Source organism: Vombatus ursinus, unplaced genomic scaffold, assembly GCF_900497805.2.
Source record: "Vombatus ursinus unplaced genomic scaffold, bare-nosed wombat genome assembly UNPS02014799.1, whole genome shotgun sequence".
Classification (NCBI taxonomy): Eukaryota; Metazoa; Chordata; class Mammalia; order Diprotodontia; family Vombatidae; genus Vombatus; species Vombatus ursinus.
Window position 1 is genome coordinate 9594940 of NW_020954577.1, and position 20898 is coordinate 9615837.

Genomic DNA, 20898 nt, shown 5'->3' on the forward strand with positions numbered 1-20898 from the left:
ACATTTTCTCTCAGAACCTATATCTTCAACCTGCTCCACAGTAGAGTTGAGGAAAACACAACTTTAGAAGTGGCCATCACTCCTGGGCCAACCACGTGGATACATTCCAAACAAATTACCGGACTGGGGCTGTGCCATCCTATGTTTCCTTGTGGCCTCCCTCACTCATCACACAGAACATTTCTGATCCCTGAGTGAAGATAGAGAACTTTTTAAAAAGTCTTTTTGTGAAAACTTTTCATCTTCCACATGGCTGCCAATGTACCATCCCTAAAGCCCAGGCCTAGCCACCTCCTCCTTCTTCTTGGAAGCTTAATTGGCTCCCTCTAGGATCAAATCTCAATTCTAAAGTTGGGCCTTTCGAGCCCTTTGCATCCTGTATCCAGCCTCCCTTTCTAGGCTCGCTGCCCACTCCTTCACATACTCGGCTTGTAGTCCAGCTGGCCCGCTGGCTGCTCCCTTCGCGGTATTCCATCCAGCATCTCATTCTTTGGCCCAGCGTGCACCTCCGGCCTAGAAATGCCTGCCTGCCTCCCTTGGCTTCTTCCCCTTCCCAAGCGCCACCTCCTCCAGGAGGCCTTTCCTGATTCGTTCATTCCAGTGTATCAGTGCTGCCTCTCTCCACCTGCCCTCCGAAATGACTTTGTGTTGCTTTTCTATGTATGTATTTATTGTTTGAGTCTCCAACAGAATGGAAGCTTAAGGCAGGGGAAAGTTCTTTCATGTTTGTCTCTTTGTCCCTATCAGCTAGCACAGTGTGTGGCACACAGTAACTGCTTAGTGAAAGCTGTTGAATGAATGAAGGCGCTTGCATCTAACTTCTGGGTGAAAATCCAAACACCAACTCTCATTGTTTTAACACATGGCCACGAAAAGAGATGAGGGCCATCAGGTTTACCCTCCAGTAGCAGCATCTCATTCCCTTCTGCTTTCAGTCCAGCTGCCGAGCCAGTCTGCTCCTGCGCTGCCTTCTAGGTGCCAGCTCCTGGATTTGGGTGCAGATAGTGGGCCTCTCTTATCCATTGTCCATCCTTATTGTTGGGCCTCTCATATCCATTGTCCATCCTAATCGTTGGGCCAGGCCAGGCTTGTGACAGCCTTGGTCCTGTCTCTGAAACGCCCCTTCATCTTCATGGGCTTCTCCTGATATCTCTGTAAGACTTGCAGCTTACATTTCATTAAAGTTGGAATAATTAGTCTATCCGTTAAAAGAGCGTCATGTACACTTCCTAAGGACTTTATCAGAATACTTAGGAATAAAAAGGCAAATGTTACAGGGCATATCCCATTAAATGCTGCAGGAGATGTATGGCAGTTTAACCAAACAGTGCTCTAAATGTTCATTCCAGGATATATAACTGACTACATTTTGTTCTACTTTGAAGTTGTACCTTGTTTATCTGACTGCCATTCTATAAATAGAAAAATATTCTTTAGGGAAAAAAGGTACATCCATAAATTTTTTTTGTATTAATATTCACAGGCTTCTTAATACATTAAAAAGGAATTCAAAGATTTAAAACTATTTCAGGGAGTGGAATGGAGAGGCAGTACACTAATCTGGTTAGGCATCGCTCTCATGGAAGATAAACGTTGTGATGTTTGATTGTGATTTTGTTTGTGTATATAGAGTTAATGAAGAAAGTTACACACTTTGGATTTAATTTTTGTAGTTATAATGGAGAATGGGATATGGCTCAGACGGCCCTGGAAGATGTCCTGTACCGAGCCCAGTTGGAATTGTATCCCGAACCGCTGCTGGTACGTGCTTCACAGCTCAGTCCACTCCAGCTGGACTCTGGGATTTCTCTGCTTTGAATTATGATAAGCAGTGGAGCCCGTGTTCACAACGTCTGAAACACTCTGCTAATTCTCAGTCATTTAGCACCTTGTCTTGCAGGGCAATGAATGGTTATGCATGAAAAGAAACTCCGTAATTGTTAAAGCGTCCTGAGACCATCGCTGGGCGCCCTCCTGGCTCTGTGATAAGTCATTACAGTCTGTCCATTCGTGTGTGTGATGTCCACAAGTATTGGCTTGTTAGTAGTTGGCATCTAACTTAATATATGGAAACTTTAACTTCATCTTTGTATGCTTGTGTCTTCTGGAGAGTATACATTTATTCCCTTATCCGTTTCCTTAAAAGCGTAATAGGAGTTTAAGTTGTATACACATTTATTTATTTCATGTTGATAATTTAAGTAATTTCTTTCCTCCTTAGGTTGCTAATGCAATAAAGACTTCATTGCCTGCGGTTGCCATGCAATCTAGTAAGGAGGGTAAAAGATGCATTCAGGTTGAAATTACACCAACTTCATCGCGAATATCCAGAAATGCTGTAACCAGCATGTCAATAAGAGGGCATAGATGGAAAAGACACGGTGAGGAGCGTGTGCTCTAACAAGAGTGTTGTTCATTGCGAAATACTAATAAGCCAGGTGATCTTTCCCTTATAGTGTTACTTCAGGGATGGAAATATGTAAGTAAATGGAACTTTGGTGACCTGGAAAGTGTTAATGACCCTCTAAGTATCGACTTAATTTATTATCAAAGCATGCCTCAGTCCCAAGGGAGAATTCACATGCCTGGTGCATACAGATGCTCTGCACAACATGTTAGTGAATGAAAATTAGCTTTGATTTATTTCTCAGACATTTTTATTTCAAATAGAAGAGGTGTAATTCAAATGGAAAAATGTAATTGCACTCATTCTATATTTTTGGCTTTTGTGCTTCTGTGAATGACTATGCACCGAATGTTGCTTAATAAAGGTTCTGATTGCTAAATGGCCAAGCCAGCAGGGAGGCGTAGGGGTTGAGACAGAACGAATAGCAGTGGTTTTATGGTTTTTTCCTTTTCCCTTGTTGAGGAATATCACAATATAACAACAGCTTCGAGCCTTTCTGTTTCTTTGGAATGAGATTTTTCTTTGTAAACTCTATCATTGTTTCAACAGTTCGTGACTTTCATCGTTTTAGATTTTGCTGGCGTTTGCTAGTGTTTCTTAGTGCTGTCTTCTCTACTTCTCTCCTCTTTCCTAACTCGTCCTTAATGGGTCTCCTCCTCCTCCTCCTCTTCATCAACCTTCCCCTCCCCCTTCCTCAAAGAGTGATCCCAGATTGGGAAAGGGAGCGGGACCTTCCTGGGGAGCAGCTTCCAATATGGAAGGGTCTATTTGGAGGCGGAGGAAAATGAAACAAAATCCATTTCCCCGCTCTCTTTCTGTTGACCAAGATAGTCCTAGTAGCTCCTGTTCTTGTCGGTGAGTCTGGTTTCAGCTGCTGCTTTGGTCTCTGGGACTGAGGGAAAATAAGCAAAGGAGACAAATGAGAAAACCAGGGGCTGCCCTTGGGGGTGAGCGAGGAGGTGGACAGTGATTGATAGACAAAACTTTGGAGCTTGATGAAGTGACCACTGAAGTAAAGAAGTTTTCTCTTTTCAGTGAATTCTTCCATAACTTAAACTCGTGCCCCAGACTTTGGAAAGCACTTCAAGAAAGGCATAAAAATGGTGATAATTCCCATTAGTAGGATATCGTTTGGTGATTTAAGACACATAAGCCATATGTGACTCTCTGTTTTAAAACATAGCAGTTACTCTTAGAGATTTGTCATTTTAGAAAACTATGCTACTGTCCTAAACACAGAGAGGAGTGAACAAAAGATGAAACCCACTTGATTGGAGATGATAGCCTATTGCAGATTGATTCGCTTGTTGCTGTAATCATCAGTAAGCGTAGCAATGGGTTCCTTCCGATCCATGCCAGCCACGGTGAGCTGCCCATCACAGAATCCACAAGGGCCTCGTTCTCCAGCAGATCAGCTGGAGATTCTACCGAAGGAACCAGCGGTAAAGAATCTTGTCTTTCCCTTCCAATTTCTTGTCTTGCCAAGATAAACAGAGAAGAAATCGTACCGCGATTGAAACTTTCCCAGGTGCTGAAAACCGGTGCCTGGATTCTCAGTGTTGCAAGAGACCCCAGAAGGCGGCTAATCCGATGCTTACCCTTCCTGACGTGTGCTCAGCAAGCCCATGGCTCCCATGGGGACAGGGAGCTCCCTACCTTCCTAGGCAGCCCTGGTCCGTTGCTGGAGAGGCTGCCATCACTGTAATTGCCCCTTTTGGGTCTGCTGCTCTTCTGTGGGATCGAGTAAAGTACGACTGGTTCTTTTGTCCACATGCCATCCCTCCAGGCATTTCTAAGCTAGAAGTGTGTTTCCCCACTAAGTTTTTTCTTCTCTAGGCTAAACATCTCCTTTATTAAAAAAAAAAAAAAAGTAACCAGAAAATTCAAACCCAGCCATATGTGTAGAAAATATATTCAAAGTAAATGAGAATCATAGTTCACAAAATGTATTTTTTGCAAGCATAATCCTAAACTTTTTCTTAAGAGAAGAGATTGCTCTATCAATCACCTTACCATTTATGTTTTTGGTTCTATCATTAGATCTGGATTGATCCTGTTTTGGGCTAGCAGGTGCCTTGTCAAACTCATTGTCAATTCTTGGGGGGCTCTTTCTTAGGCTGTGGCCTAAGAAAAAAGCCTTGGTTTTCCCCCATACCCTTCTTGCTTTTAATTGGTCACTCCCTGCAACCGAAGCCCAAAGGTGAGTCTTCTTAACTGTGACAGTCTTACTGATGAAAATCTCTGAGGGTCCATGTTATATACAGCCAAGGGGACTTCAGTCCCACAAAGTAGAACCAGAGTCCAGTTTTGTCCCACTGTGGCTAGCTCATTGTTTGGGACCTAGGAAGTGCTTTATCAGTGAGTGCTTGCCTGACCTTGGGGTCCGGATTCTCCTCTTCGAGCCCCTTGTCCATTGTATCCAGGACCTTTTCCTCTGATTGCTCAGGCACTCTGTGCTATTCCTCTTTGGGTACAGTATTGACTTTATTTCCCTTTGTCTCTTTTGGTCCCCAAGTTCTGCTGAACTAAAAATGTTGATCCCTCCGTAGCCTTTATGTCTGTGGTCTGAAGGATAGGGACCAGAAGCTCCAGCCTAGGGAGCTAGGGTGACTAGTTAGGAAGTTAAAGGATGCCCTCTTTCCTTCTGGCTCTCCCTCTTTCTTCTTCCCCATCTGCCACTTTTTCCTCTTCTTATTTCTTCTCCTTCTTCCCCTTCCCTTCTCTTCTACTACCCCATTCTGACAGTCTACCCATTGCTACCCATTTGAGGATGTAAGGTGAGAAGTGGGTGAGCAGGGGTGGGGGCGTAGCAGGGGCAAAGTTTCCAGGCAGAAAGGATGGGGGGAGGGGAGAGCAAGGGGAAAGAAGGAAGAGAGAAAAGGAGATTTCCCTCTGAAAAGAGACCTTGGGGCTGGCATCAGAGACTGTCTCTCCATAGAAACAGACCCACAAAAGATTGCCCTACACTTGGGGCATGATACAGAGGGGTGTATTACTTCAGACCGTTTTCAGTGACTGAAAATACACTTATTATTATGGCTTCTGAAAATTTACTTAAGTCTTAACCATCTAAACTATATTCCTATGAATTATCTTAATTTATGAACATTTAAAAACACGTTCTGGAACTAAGTTAAGACCTGGGCATCTTTAGGAATGTAATCACTTGAACAATGTCTCTGCAAGGAAAGTGTGTCTACGACTACCCAAAAGCCTTTTTTATAGCACATGTCGTGAAGTGCTGAAGTTTTAATGTTGTTTCTTAGCTTCCAGTTCTTGGGGAAGTTTTTATTACTGTTACTCACATCTCTGCATTTCACTTTCCTAATGTTACCTTTTGTCTCACTCCATTCTCTGACCACGTGTGTCCTGCCCCTCACTTTCCAGTCCTGACTGCCAGGCAAGTGGCATTAGATACAGTGGAAGCCATCTGACCAGACGTGTGTGTGTGTGTGTGTGTGTGTGTGTGTGTGTGTGTGTGTGTAGGTGGGTGGGTGTTTTCATATATTCATTCTATGGAGATAGCTTTTGGGGATTGGGGGTCACATGACAGGAAATTTAACTAGTCTTCAGAATATTTCACTTTTCAACCAGTGTTGTTTGGACACAATTATTCAGTCTTGTTTTTTAAAACTTTTCTTTTTAATTTGAAGATTTGAGAAGTTATTTAAAATGTAATAATTTTCTTTCGGTGCAGATGTTTTCAGAATAGCATTAGAACATGGAGTGGTCATTTTTACCTCTCAATGACAGTTTAAGAATTATCTCTATTTATTACTGACACTTTTCAGTTTGTATTATTTCTTCAAGGGTGGAGAAGATGGCTCAGGGGAAGGAGGAAACATTCCAGGCGAGGGAGTAACCCGGCCCAGCTGTTTCCAAGGCTGGGCCGGTTCTAGATGGGAGGGAGACCGGAAGGGGGAAAGGCAGAATATGAAGGTGAGAAAGGGTTGAGGGAAGGGGAAAGACCGAAGAAAAGAAGCATTAAATAAGGTAAGATTTGGTGTTCTAGGTTAGGAGAGAGAAGAGAGGAACAAAAGCTGTGGTGCTGATGCCAAGTGAGATGGCGTTCAGCTTGGTGAAGCCCTGCCCCCTCCCCTGGGCAGTCCCAGATGTCACTCCCAAAGCCTTTCTCACTCACCTTTCAATCCTGAAGCGACAACTTGCCATCTTTTGCATTGAATACCTCTCACTCTCAGTTTCCAGCAGATCCACATAAGTTAACCTCATTCATCTTCTGCCCCTTTGTGCTCCCAGCCTTTCTTGGCCACTCATTTCTGTGCTCTCTGTGTGGCTTCCTCATTCCGTCCCCTAGTCCTGCTCCCTGTGCCTGTAGTGCTCTAGGTATCTTTCTTTCTGTCTTTGAAAATATTTTCAAAAAAATATTTAAGTGTCAAAATTATGGTTTGCCTTAGTTAAGGTATATTTACAAACGATTGGTTGTTTTTTACTAGATTATTCTCCAGCCAAAGGATTCACTTAGTAAATAAATGGGACTCCAAATCTTTATGATTATTCACTCTTTTTTGTAACTTGGATGCTTATGTCAGTATTGAGGTTGCAGTGTGTCAGTCTCTCTAGGGACTGACTTTGCTTTGCTTAGGTGTGCCTTGGTTTTTGCAGTGTCATTATTCCTGTGAGATCATATATAAATCAGATTTTTAGAAATCAAGTCTCATTTTGAAACCATTGGAGGAGCTTACTTTTTAAAGTGATCTTATGGTAAATCGTTTTGTAAGACAAAAAAAATTTTTTAATGTTTTTCTTTGTAATTTTGGATGTTTATACATTGAATTTACTTAAAGTAGCAAACATAAGGATTATTTAGCCCAGTACCATGCATGACAGTAGGACTGTCATTTGATGGTAGTGATCTATTGGGTAAGAAGTATGTTTGCAGCTCTGAAGGAGATAGTCTTCTTAATGTTATTATCTAATATTTGTTACAATGCCGAGCTTGGTGACTTTTCAGAATCCTTTCCTATTATCTCGTTTTTTCAGAAGCAAGTGACATATTTGCATAAGAACATAAGCTAACGCAGGACTTGGGTATAGAAAACACAGTGTGGATCCGGGAGCAGGATTCATTGCAGGAGCAGGGAGTTAGATGGAACAAAGACCCTTTCTTGAATGATTGGATGTTGGAATTTTACTCTGCCCTTAGATGGTTGTACTAAATGCAACTGAGTTATATTTTTAAGAGTGATAAGGCTAGATGTTTAGGCTTAGACAACCTCAGGAGTCCAAACCACAGCTGTGGAATCCATTGTAATTGCTACAGGTAGGGAAAAGCCATCGAAAGGTGAGAAATCTACTCTTTTTGTTGGTTTTCAAATTTGACGGTCTAAGCACTCTGAGAGTTTGAGGATGCTTAATTTCCCAGAATTTTGAAAGTTCAGAGAAACTAACAAAACCATTTCGATTAGATCAAAACAGTGCAGGATCTAAAAGCCATTACGAGTCCTTGCCTCCTGCATAATGACAAGTGGAACAGTTTGCAGTCATGAGAACTAGTAAGGCAGAGAGAGCATCTTTATTAAGGAAGCAAACACAATTGAATCTGAAAAAGTACAGATTGGGAAGAGCAAAGAAACGAACAGACTCTGAGAGAGACGAGGATCTTGGGCTCACACTGAGGGCTGGCCTTGGCGGCAGGAGGATACTCCAGAAGAGGTGGTTGGGGGAAAGCATTTGAATTATAATAGGAGATGGTTAACTTCAAAACAGCAAATGAAAAAAGCTGGTTTTTGCCAGCTTTCTGCCTCTGACGACTGGGAACGATGGCTGGTACGCTGGAGGCTCCTACTTAGCTGAGATGCTTTCCCAGATTCATAGCAACATATCTGATAGCTCTTTACATAGGACCAATATAGCTCAGTACTGTGCAGGAGTTGATTTGGACCCCAATCACCTTTTTTTTTTTTTTTAACAGTTTTCCTTAAATTTTTGTAGAAAAAAATAAATACATACAAAGCTAAAATTCTCATGTTAATGAGCTTTAGTCAAACTGGGTTTTATGTAGAGTTATTATTTTGGGAAAATTTGAACATGTTCGGTAAATGGGTTTTTTTGTTGTTATATAAAGCTGTAATGGCTGCTATGGTTTATTTACAAAATCAAATATAATTATTTGTGTTAAATATATCCCAAAACAGGTTTAGAAACATATTATTTAAAATCTTAACAGTTAAAAGAATAGCAAGTTCTAGTGAATAAAGACACATCAGGCCTAAATTATTCTAACTGGTACTTATGTGATTTTTAGGAAAAAAAAATTCTTTCAGTACCTTAGTTTACGCATTTACAAAATGTAATTTAATTGGTAATGAGTTGCTATTTGACCACTTTACCTAGGCAATGTTAAAATTCATGAGTTAGCATCAGGAAGTAATTTTTAGTTTTTTGGGACAAAGATAGAGTTAACATAAAATGTTTTAATTACCATTCATGTACACACACGTGTGTATACGTACACATGCATATATGTATACACATACATGTATACATGTGTATACACACATACACACACATATAAATGCCCCACCTGGACTTCACAATTACCAGATGGTGGAACTAAGGAATAAAGCAGCAGGAGGAGCAGGCTGGACTCCTTTCTGTCAGTGCTGGTTCCTGGATCCATTGGCCCCTCAGCCCGGGAGTAGCCCTTCGGTCTGCAAAGCCACAGCCCGACTCAGCATTGCTCAGGCAAGTGGTGGCCCTGGCCCTAATATCTGGAATTGAATTGGGGCATCTTAACATTGTTGATTCAAGCTTTGTACCCATTTTTTCCTAGTTGAGAACTTCAGACCATAGTTTCTATGTCACAGACACCTGTGTTCTGGCAGCCCCAATCGTACAACAGGCAGCTAAAATGAACTCGGGACTGCTCTAAAGACTAAAAACTCACTGTTTTCACCTGTAAACATTTACTAAGAAGTCAGAGCACATTCGGTCTCTAAGGTACAGTGGGATTCATGCTCAAAAACTTAGGACCAGGCAGCAGCATCACCACAGCCTCCCCTAGAGTTAGTGGTATAGTCATTTCACATCCCCATGCTGCCTCAGTTTCCTTCCCTCCATGTGGTGATGAGAACATTACTCTTTTTCACGGCATTACAATGGAAAGTGAAATAGATCGGCAATCAAGGCATCACTCTAGAAAGAAAGCGCTGTGTACACAGCAGAGTGATTGGTAGAAACATGGTTGTTTAAATTTTTTAAAATTAATTAATTTGTTCTTAGTTTTCATCGTTAACTTCCAGAAGCTTTTGAGTTTTAAATTTTCTCCCCCCTCCTTCCCCATCTCCCTCCCCAAGACAGCGTGCCATCTGATATAGGCTCTACGTATACATTGTTATTAAACATATTTTCACATTAGTGATGTTGTAAGGAAGAATTAGAACCAATAGGAGGAACCACAAGAAAAAAGAAACAAAACAGAAGAAAAAAAAAGAGCAAATAGTATGCTATGATCTGCATTCAGACTCCATAGTTCTTTATCTGGATGTGGATAACATTTTCCACCATGGGACTTTTGGAGATGTCTTAGATTCTTGCATTGCTGAGAAGGGCTAAGTCTATCAAAGTTAGTCATTGCACAACGTGGCTGTTACTATGTACATCATTCTCCTGGTTCTGCCCACTTCACTCAGCATCAGACCATATAAGTCTTTCCAGGTTTTTCTGAAGTCTGCTTGCTCATCGTTTCTTACAGCACTAAAGTATTCCATTACATTCATGTTCATTACATGAATGTACATTACATTCATGTATATTACAACTTGTTCAATCATTTATGGTTGTTTAAATTAATACAATTATAGATGCTACATTATTATTTCAGCTTATGAAAAGAATAATCAAAGTAAGCTATTACCTAAAATCTCTAAAGACCCATCTACTCTTAGTCAGCAAATGAACATTTAAGCTTATTGAACCAGTGAAACAGAGGCAGGATCTTATTATTACTTTTAAAAATGTTAGTTATTCTCAAATAACTTATTCAGGGGTTAATGCTGATTTGATACTGACAGCCTCCGCAGTCTTGAAAATCTTGAGTTTGTTTTTATACTGTATTTCCTGGTTCTCTTCCTATCCCATGTTTCCTTCAGTGTTTTCTCTTTCTCCCACAGCATCTAAATGTGGGTGGTTTCTGCAGAGTTCTGCTTCTTTGCCTTCCTCTTTCTATTCTCTCTGCCCTTAGTGATTTCTTCCATTCTCATGGCTTAGACCAGCTGCTTTCAAACTTTTTGGTCTCAGGATCCCTTTACTCTCTTAAATATTGAGGACTTCCTTCCCAAAGATCTTTTACTTCTGTGGTTGATTATATCTATCAGTATTTACCATATTAAAAATCAGAATGTCTTGGTATCATTATGAAAATAGTTTTGACTTCACCCTTTAAAGAATATCAGGGACTTCTAGGGGTCCTTGGATCACACTTTGAGAACCTCTGGCTTAAGACTATCAATTCTCTACCTCTCTCCTAAATCTTCAGAAACTTCAGCCTCTTAAGCTTTCTCAAGAACAATTTTCCATATTTCTAATTGCCTTGTTGGACACATCTGCCTAGATCTCCTGTTATCACCTCAAACTTAACATATCCAAAGTGATTTTAGCATTTCCTCCAGAACCTGTCCCACCTCTTTATTTCCCTGTTTACGTTCATGAAAACCCATTCTTTTGGTCTCCTGGGTTGAAAAACCCTAGTTATCTTTAGTCTTTTTTTTCCTACCTGAACCCATCTCCATCCAGTCAGTAGATAAATCCTGTCAATTTTCTCTCAGTAGTAGCTCTTATAGAATGTCCTAACTCTTCATTCTTCTCCCATTGTCCTCATTCAGTCATTTAATTCACCCTCTCATCTTCATCATCGTACTGGACTCATAACTGGTGTCCCCAGCTCACATCTCTACCCAAATGCACCCTAGACACACTGCTTACTCTCCAACTCATTGTGTTAGGCTCAGGTAACTTCTCTTTCTGAGGAAACCTTCAGGGGCTCCTCCTCATTGTATGCAGGATGTCATCCAAACAGGGGGGTGCCTATGGCCCTGGGACTAGGGGCAGAGTCCATAATAAGCAAATAGATTTGCTGTAGGCTGAATAAATGTCTTTTACATGCCCATGTTACAGTTTTTCAAATGAAGGTATGTCCTGTTATGGCTAATGAAATACAAATTCATTTAAAAACATACAGAACTCTTTGAGCAGCTTATTTTATGATCATGTATTTTATTAGTTTAATAGTAATAGTGCAACTACTATACAAGGGTTGTAGGGTTTTTTGTTTGTTTTTTTTTGTTTTTGTTTGTTTGTTTGTTTTTCCTAGGCAGTGGGGTTAAGTCACTTGCTTAAGGTCACACAGCTAATAAGTGTCAAGTGTCTGAGGCCCGATTTTTTTTAATCTTCATCCTCAAGAGGGTTGGAAACCCTAGTGTAGATTCTGTAGCCAGACATTCAAAGCCCTTTGCAATGCACTTCCCACCTACCTTTCTGTCTTCATTTCATGCAACCTATGCTTAAGTCTTATTACTGTTCCCTGCACTTTTCTCCATCCATTTCTTTGCTTATGCTATTCCTTCCATAGAAAGTATCCTTCCCACTCCATTTTACATTCCTTCAAATCCCGGATGAAATATTATGTTTTTTTATTTTATTGTGAACTTAACAATAGTCAGCAAATACAAATATTAAATTATACAGAGCACAAGAAAGAAGACGACACAGTAAACTTCTTTTATGAACAGTTTAAAATATATATGTGTGTGTATATGTGTATGTATATGTTTTACATATATATGTATACACACACACACACACACGCGCGAAATAAATTGCCGTAACTCTCCCATATTTACCTCCAACAACCATAAAATAGCACCCTGAAACAAATCCTAGAACAGCAGAACCAGCAAAAAGACGGGGTGAAACAATCTTTTAGCCCAAGAAGCTTGGAAGATTGGAAAGAAAAGTCTGTCTCACTTGAGTAAAAGGGGAACGCAGTCCAGCATAGGAAGTGTCCCAGCATGCCAGCTGCAAGCCCCACCTCACAAACCAGTGGGAGATCCTGAGCCCCAGTGTTGTGGGAGCAGGCGAGTGCCAATACAAGGACTTCCCATGTGCCTCAGCATAGCCAGGGAAAACTGGCAAACTCCAACTTCAAGAACCTCCATGGGCTTCAGAGTAACCAGCTGCCAATAACCAGACCTCCACATGCTTCAGTGTAGCCCTAGGGAAATACAGAAACACCCCACTGGCCTCAGCACGTGCCAGACACCAGCACTAGGACCCTGGCTTAGCACCAGAAAAGCTGCCAGACCCCTATGGCCTCCAGTAGCACCAGCAACCTCCTTACCCCACCCCCTTGGCACAGCACCAGACATGAGGGCCCCCCATAGGCCTCAGGGGAACATCAGTACAGCACAAGTAAACAGTCAGGGCCTGTAGTCCCTGGCACAAGAAGCCTGAGACAGTGCCCCAGGACTTGAGCTCAAATTTAAAATAAAGGAAAAAGGCCAAAAAATGATGAGCAGAAATCAACAACAGCAAGAAAGGAATCTGACCATAGCAAGTTGTTATGGTGACAAGACACAAACTCAGAAGAGGTCAATGATATCAAAACACTTACAGGCAAAACCCCAAACAAAAACTGGAAGTGGTTTCAAGCCCAGAAGGAATTTGTGGAAGAGTTCAAAAAGGAGCTTAAAAGTCATAAGAGAGGCAGAAGAAAAATTGGGAAAAGAAATGAGAATAATACAAGAGAATTATGAAGAAAGAGCCAATAGCTTAGAAAAAGTAAGCAACTGTTTAAAAAGTAGAATTGGGGGGCAGATAGGTGGCACAGTGGATAGAGCACTGAATCTGAAGTCAGGAGGACCTGAGTTCAAATGTGGCCTCAGACCAAACACTTGATACTTGTTAGCTGTGTGACCCTGGGCAAGTCACTAAACCCTAATTGCCCTAATAATTAAATTAATTAATTAATTAAATAAAAAGTAGAATTGGCCAAATGGAAAAGGAGACAAAAATCCACTGAAGAAAACAACTCCTTAAAGAGTACAATTGACCAAATGGAAAAAGAAATACAAAAGCTAACTGAAGAAAGCAACTCCTTAAAAGTTAGAATTGGGCACGTGGAAGCTACTGATTCTATGAAACATCAAGAATCAAACAAATTCAAAAGAATGAAAATATCCATATCCATATATATATATATATATATTCATACACACACACACACACACACATATATATATATATAGATATATATATAGATATATAGATAATACCTCATTGGAAAAAACAACTAACCTGGAAAACAGATCCATGAGATAAAATGTCAGAATCATTGGACCGCCTGAAAATCATAAGCAAAAGGAGGACCTGGACAGCATCTTTCAAGAAATTATCAAGGAAAATTGACCTGATATCCTGGAACCAGAAGGCAAAATAGGCATTGAAAGAATTCACCAATCTGTAAAGAGATCCCAAAATAAAAAATCCAAGGAACATTATAGCCAGATTACAGAACTATCAGGTCAAGGAAGAAATACTACAAGTGGCCAGAAAGAATTCAAATATCGGGGCACCATGATCAGAATTACACAGGACTTAGCAAATGCAACATTAAAGGATCAGAGGTCATGGAACATGATATTCCAGAAGGCAAAGGATCTAGGACTACAACCAAGAATCACCTACCCAGCAAAATGAAGCATAATACTTCAAGGAAAAAAATAGTCATTCAATAAAATAGAAAGATTTCAAGCTTTCATAAGGAGAAGACCAGAATTGAACAAAAAATTTGATTTCCAATATCAAGACCCAAGAAAAGCCTACAAAGGTAAAAAAGGAAAAGAAAACATAAGGGATTCAGTGGAGCTGAACTGTTTAAATCCCTATGTGGGAAGATGATAATTGTAATTCTTAAAAATTTTGCCACTAATAGTACAGCTAGAAGGAATATACCTAGAAGGTATGGATATAAGGTGAATTTGAGGGAATGACATAAAAAATAAGGGATGAGAAAGAGGAGTACACTGGGTGCAGAAAGAAGGGAGAGGTAGAATGGGGTAAATTATTTCACATGAAGAGGTGTGAAAAACCCTATTATGGTAGAGGGAAATATGGGAGAGTAGGTGATGGGCTTCACTTGAACCTTACTCTCATCAATATTGGTTCAAAGAGTCAATTGAATATAGAAATCTGTCTTACCCAACAGACAAGTAGGAGGGGAGGAGGACAGAAGAGAGAACAGACCAGGGAGACAGTAGACAGAACTATTGAGGAGGGAGAGGGTGAAAGAGAGGACAAACAGAAGGAAAAATAGGATGCAGGGAAGTACACAGTAGTAATCATAACTATGGATGTGAATGGGATGAACTCTCCCAAAAAACAGAAGTGGATAGCAGAGTAGATAACCAGAATCCTATAATATATTGTTTATAAGAAACACACTTGAAGCAGAAAGACACACACAGAGTAATGGTAAGGGGCTGGAATAGAATCTATTATGCTTCAGCTAAAGTAAGAAAAAAAAGGCAGGAATAGCAATCCTGATCTCCAACAAAGCAAAAGCAAAAATAGACCTGATTAAAAGAGATAAGGAAGGAAACTATATCTTGCTAAGAGGTACCATAGACAATGAAGTAATATCAATACTAAACATATATGCACCAAGTGATATAGCATCCAAATTCTTAAAGGAGAAGTTAAGTGAGTTACAGGTTTATGACCAAATAAGAAATAGAAAGCATTATGAAATGTAAAATAGATAATTTTGATCATATTAAATTTAAAAGCTTTAGCACAAATAAAACCAATGCAACCAAGATTAGAAGGAAGGCAGAAAGGTGGGAAACAATCTTTACAGCAAGTGTCTCTGATAAGTTCTGATTTGTCAACTGTATAGAGAACTGAGTCAAATATATATGAACACAAGCCATATCCCAATTGACAAATGATCAAAGGATATGACCAGGCAATTTTCAGATGAAGAAATCAAAACTATCTATAGGCATATGAAGAAATGCTCTAAATCCTTTTGATTAGAGAAATGCAAATTACAACTCTGAGGTACCACCTTATACCTATCAGATTGGCTAATATGACAAAAAGGAAAATGATAAATGTTGGAGAGAATGTGAGAAAATTGAGGCACTAATGTTCTGTTGGTGGAGTTGTGAACTGTCCATTCTGGGGAGCAATATGGAACTATGCCCAAAGGGCAACCAAACTATGCATACCCTTAGATCCAGCAATACCACTGCTTGGTCTGTATTCGAAAGAGATCATAAAAAAAGGAAAAAAACCTATATGTGCAGAACTATTTATGGCAGCCTTTTTTTGTGGTGATAAAATAATGGAAATTGAGGGGATGCCAATCAGTTGGGGAGTGGCTGAATAAGCTGTGGTATATGAATGTAATGGAATATTATTGTGCAATAAGAAATGATGAGCATACAGATTTCAGAAAAAGCTGGAAAGACTTGTATAAACTGATTCTAAGTGAAACGAGCAGAACCAGGAAAACATTGTACACAATATCAGCAACATTGTGTGATTATCAACTATGAATGACTCAGCTCTTCTCAGCAGCACAATTGACAAATGCAAAGGACTCACAAAGGTAAATCTATCCACATCCAGATAAAGAACTGATGGACTCTGAATGCAGATCAAAGCATACTCTTTTTCACTTACTTATTCTTTTTTGTGTATTTTTTCCCTTTTGATCTGTTTCTTCTTTCACAACTATGACTAATATGGAAATATGTTTTCCATGATAGCACATATATAACCTGTATCAAATTACCTACCATTTTTGGAAGAGGGAAGGGGAGGGAGGGAGAAAAATTTGGAACTCAAAATCTTTTAAAAATGAATGCTGAAAATTGTATTGACATGTAATTGGGAAAAAATAAAATACTATTAAAAATTATACTCGCACACAGAGTAAATTAACAAGATAGTAACAGAATTACTCTTTGTGTCCCCTTCTGTAATTCTTTTTTGTTTTCTTTGGTGAAGTTTTAAAAATTGTTGATGCCCTTTTTCCCTATCACTACCCACTAATCCAACATCTCCTCTTCTTCCCCCCCGCCCCGCCAACCAAGTAGAAGCCTTCCATTTGTAACAAACATGTATAGTCAAGCAAAACAGATCAACACATTGACCGTGTCTGAAAGTGTATGTCTTACGGCACACCCTTAGCCTCTCCTCTTTCTACTTCTCTACCGACTTGTCATTGTTTGGAAGTTAGGATGGGTCCCTGCTGTGATCAGAGTTCTGAAATCCTTCAGAATCATTTTCCTCCACATTATTATGGTGATCATTGCTTAATTGGTTGTCTGGTTCTGTATTAGGTCACACGAATCAAACCAGTCTTTCCATATTTTTGAATCTATCAATTTCATCATTTCTTATGCTGCAAAAAGATAAGTAATGAACGTTTATTAAGTGTTTTCTATGTGCCATTCATATGCCACAATCTATTCTACAAGAAACCTTCCCCACCTCCTCTTATTTCTCGTCCCTTCTTTGTTGATCACTTCCTATTTACCCTGTCCGCAGTTGGTTTGTACTTTGATTTGCTTGTTGTCTCCCCCATTAGTCTACAGATTCCTTGAGGGAATTGCCTATCTTTTGCCTTTCTTTGTATCCTTAGTGTTTCACACATGGCCTGGCACACAGTAGGTGCTTAATAAAAGCTTGTTGACTGACTCTTTAGCTATTCCTCAACTGAAGGGAATTTACTTTGTTTCCAGTTCTTTGCTATATAAAAAAAAGTGCTGTTATGAGTATCCTTGGACCTATTTCTGTTCCCTTTTCCTAGTTAAGACTGATACCTATTTTCTTTGAAGAAATATATTTTTCCCAATTCAACTCAACGTGCATTTATCAAATGCCTATTTGGGAGGAGGTGTGAAGCCAAGATGGCTGAATAGAGGCAACCCAGCTGAATTCTCTCAACATTCCGCTGCAAACAACTTTAAAATAATGGCTCAAATCAAATTTTGGAGCAGCAGAGCCAACAAAAAGTCAGGATGATTCATTTTTCCAGCCTAAGAAGTCTTAGGAGGTCAGCAAGAGATGTTTGTGACACCATTGTGGAGGCCTGTCCAGAGCCCATACACATGGCAACAGCAAGGGCAAACACAACAGCTTTGGGAGATCTTAGCCCAGAGATGGCAAGGGCGTTGGACAACCGGTCAGAAAGAGATTACAGGGGACCCTTTACTGGAACTGGGTACAAGTGGCACTGAATGGTTATTCTGTTGCCCATACACAGTTCTGAGTTGTAGTTCCAGAGCAGAAGGGAGTGTTGGAGGGGAGTGGGGCACTATTCACAGTTCCAAGGCAAAGAGAGCACTAGCATTTGTGACTACTGGGGACTAGGGACCCTTCCTGGGTAAAGACCAGAGTGCAGATAAAGATGCACCAAAAATTTGTAAACCCCTGAACTAAGCCCTGAAAACAACAGTGTGAAAAAGCCTGATGCTTGGGATACCCCAAGGTGAGCAGAGCTCAAACTCATTCAAAGTCAAGAAATAGGCCAAAAAAATGAGAAAACAACAACAGAATTGGACTATAAAAAGTTACTACAGTGGCAGGGAAGACCAAGACATAAACTCAGAAGAAGATGACAATGTGAAAACAGCTACAAATAAAGAGTCAAAGAAAAATGCTAATTGGACTCAAGCCCAACAAGAATTCCTGAAGCATTGAAGAAAAAAAAATAAAGTGATAGAGGAAAAAAATTAGGGGAAAAATAAGTGATGCAAGGAAATTATGAAAAGAAAATTAGCAGCTTGGCACAAAAAAAAATTGAGGAAAATAAAAAGAGAATTGGCCTAATGATAAAAGAAAGAAAAATTCACTGAAGGAAAGTACTCCTTAAAAAGAAGACTAGGCCAAATGAGAAGGAGGTACAAAGTCTCACTGAAGAAAATAATTCCTTAAAAATTGGAATTGGTCAAGTGGAAGCTAATGATTCAATGAAACCTCAAGAAACAATAAAACAGTCAAAAGAAGGAAAAAAATTATAAGAAAATATGAAATATCTCATTGGAAAAAAACTTCTGACCCGGAAAATAGATCAAGGAGAGATAATTTAAGAATTATTGGACTATCTGAAAACTGTGATCAAAGAAAGATCCTAGACATCATGTTTCAAGAAATTATCATGGAAAACTGCCCTGATGTCTTAGATCCAGAGGGTAAAATTGAAATTGAAAGAATCCACCTATCATCTCCTGCAAGAGATCCCCAAATGAAAACTCCTAGGAGTATTGAACCCAATTCCAGAGCTCCCAGGTCAAAGAGAAAAATATTTCAAGCAGCCAGAAATAAACACTTCAAATATTGTAGGGCTACAGTCAGGATCACACAAGATTTAATGGCTTCCACATTAAAGGAGCAGAGAGCTTGGAATATGATATTCCATAAGTCAAAGAAGTGGGGCTTACAACCAAGAATACCCTGCCCAGCAAAACTGAGTATAATCCTTCAGGGTAGAAAAATGGACATTTGATGAAATACAGGACTTTCAGGCATTCCCGATGAGAAGACCAGAGCTGAATAGAAATTTTGACATTCAAACACAAGACTCAAGAGAAGCATAAAAAGGTAAACATGAAAGCATAATCATAAGGGTCTCACTAAAGTTAAACTGTTGACATGCCTATGTGGGAAGATGATACATGTAACTCCTAAGAATGTCATCATTATTAGGGCAGTTAAAAGGAGTTTACATAGACAGAGGGCATGGGTATAAGTTGACTGTGTTGGAATGATCTCTGCCCAAAAAATGAAGGGGTGAGAAAGAGGTAGTACTGGGAGAAAGAGTGGGGGTGGGAGGGAGGGGCGCACAGAAGAGCTTTTACAGTGGAGGGGAGAATGGGGGTAAGGTTCGCCCTCGTCAAGTTGGTTCAAAGAGGGAAGAATATATACACAGACACACTCAGTTGTGTATAGAAATGTAACTTACCCAGTAGGGAAATAGGAGGGGAAAGGGGTAAGAGAAAGGGGAACAATGGTGGCAACGATAAAAGGAGGGCAGATTAAGGGAGGCAGTGGTTAGAAGCAAAATAGACTTTTGAGGGAGGGACAGGATAAAAATAGGGAAGAAGAAATAGAAGAAAATCGAATGTAGGGAAATATACTGTTAGTATTCATAACTGTGAATGTGAATGAGTTGAACTCACCCATAAAACAGAAGCAGACAGTAGAATGGATTAGAAACCAGAATCCAACAGTATGTTGTTTACAAGAGACACACTTGAAACAAAAAGACACACGCAGAGTTAAAATAAAGGGCTGGAGCAGAATCTGTTGTGCTTCAGCTGAAATAAAAAAAAAAGGCAGAGCTAGCCATCATAATCTCAGACAAAGCAAAAGCATTAACAGACCTAATTAAGAGGGATAATCAGATACCATAGACAATGACATAATATCAAAACATTTTATAATCTCTGATAAGAGGTCTCATTTCTCAAATGTATACTGAGTATAGAACTGAGGCAAATTTATAAAAATAAGAGCCATTCCCCAATTGATAAGTGGTCAAAGGATATAAACAGGCAATTTTCAAAAGAAATCAAAGCTATCTGTAGTCATATGAGAAAATTCTCTAAATATTAATTAGAGAAAGCAAATTAAAACAACTCTAAGGTATCACCTTACAACTATCAGAAATGACAAGTGCTGGAGGGGATGAGGGAAAAATAGGTATACTAATGAACTACTGCTTGAGTAGTGAAACGGTCCTACCAGTGTGGAGAACAATTTGGAACAATGCCCAAAGGGCTATAAAACTATGCATATCCTTTGATGCAGCAATACCACTACTAGGTCTGTATCCCAAAGCGATAGAAGAAAAAGGACCTATACGTACAAAAATTTTTATAGCAGCCCTTTTTGTGATGGCAAAGAATTGGAAATTGAGGGGAAAGTTATCAGTTGGGGAATGGCTGAACAAGTTGTGGCATATGATTGTGATGGAGTACTCTTGTGCTGTGGGAAATGATAAGGGAGGTGGTTTCAGAAAAAAATATGACGAGACTTACATGAACTGATACAAAGTGAAGTAAGAAGAACCAGGAAATCATGTTGCACAGTAAAAGCAATGTTATAATGATGTTCAACTGTGAAACACTTGGCTACTCTGATTAATACAATGATCCAAGACAATTCCAAAGGACTCATGATGCAAAATGCTATCCACCTCCAGAGAGAGAACTGATGAACTCTTGAGTATAAATTGGAGTATAATTTTCTTTATGTGTTTTGCTTTTTTTTAAAAAAAAATATGGCTAATAGGGAAATGTTTTGCATGATTTCATATGTATAATTGAGATCATATGGCTTGCCTTCTCAGTGGATAAGGCAGGGGGTGGGAGGGTAGAAGAGAATTTGGAACTCAATATTTAAAAAGAAAAGCATACTCAAATAGTAAGTTGAAAACTATTTTAAAAGAAGCATTACCATTT

The 20898-nt window shown here is 39.6% G+C and overlaps 1 protein-coding gene across 4 annotated transcripts in view; it reads left to right on the top strand.

The window, feature by feature from the left end:
- The window catches only part of LOC114050462 (hyccin-like), a 114483-nt gene that overhangs the window by 85975 nt on the left and 7610 nt on the right, over nt 1-20898 (top strand). For all 4 annotated transcript variants that reach the window (XM_027872178.1, XM_027872176.1, XM_027872177.1 and 1 more), the window contains 2 exons: nt 1674-1761; nt 2222-2381. In XM_027872178.1, coding sequence (XP_027727979.1) covers nt 1674-1761; nt 2222-2381 — 248 coding nt within the window. The remainder of the gene's footprint in view (nt 1-1673; nt 1762-2221; nt 2382-20898) is intronic.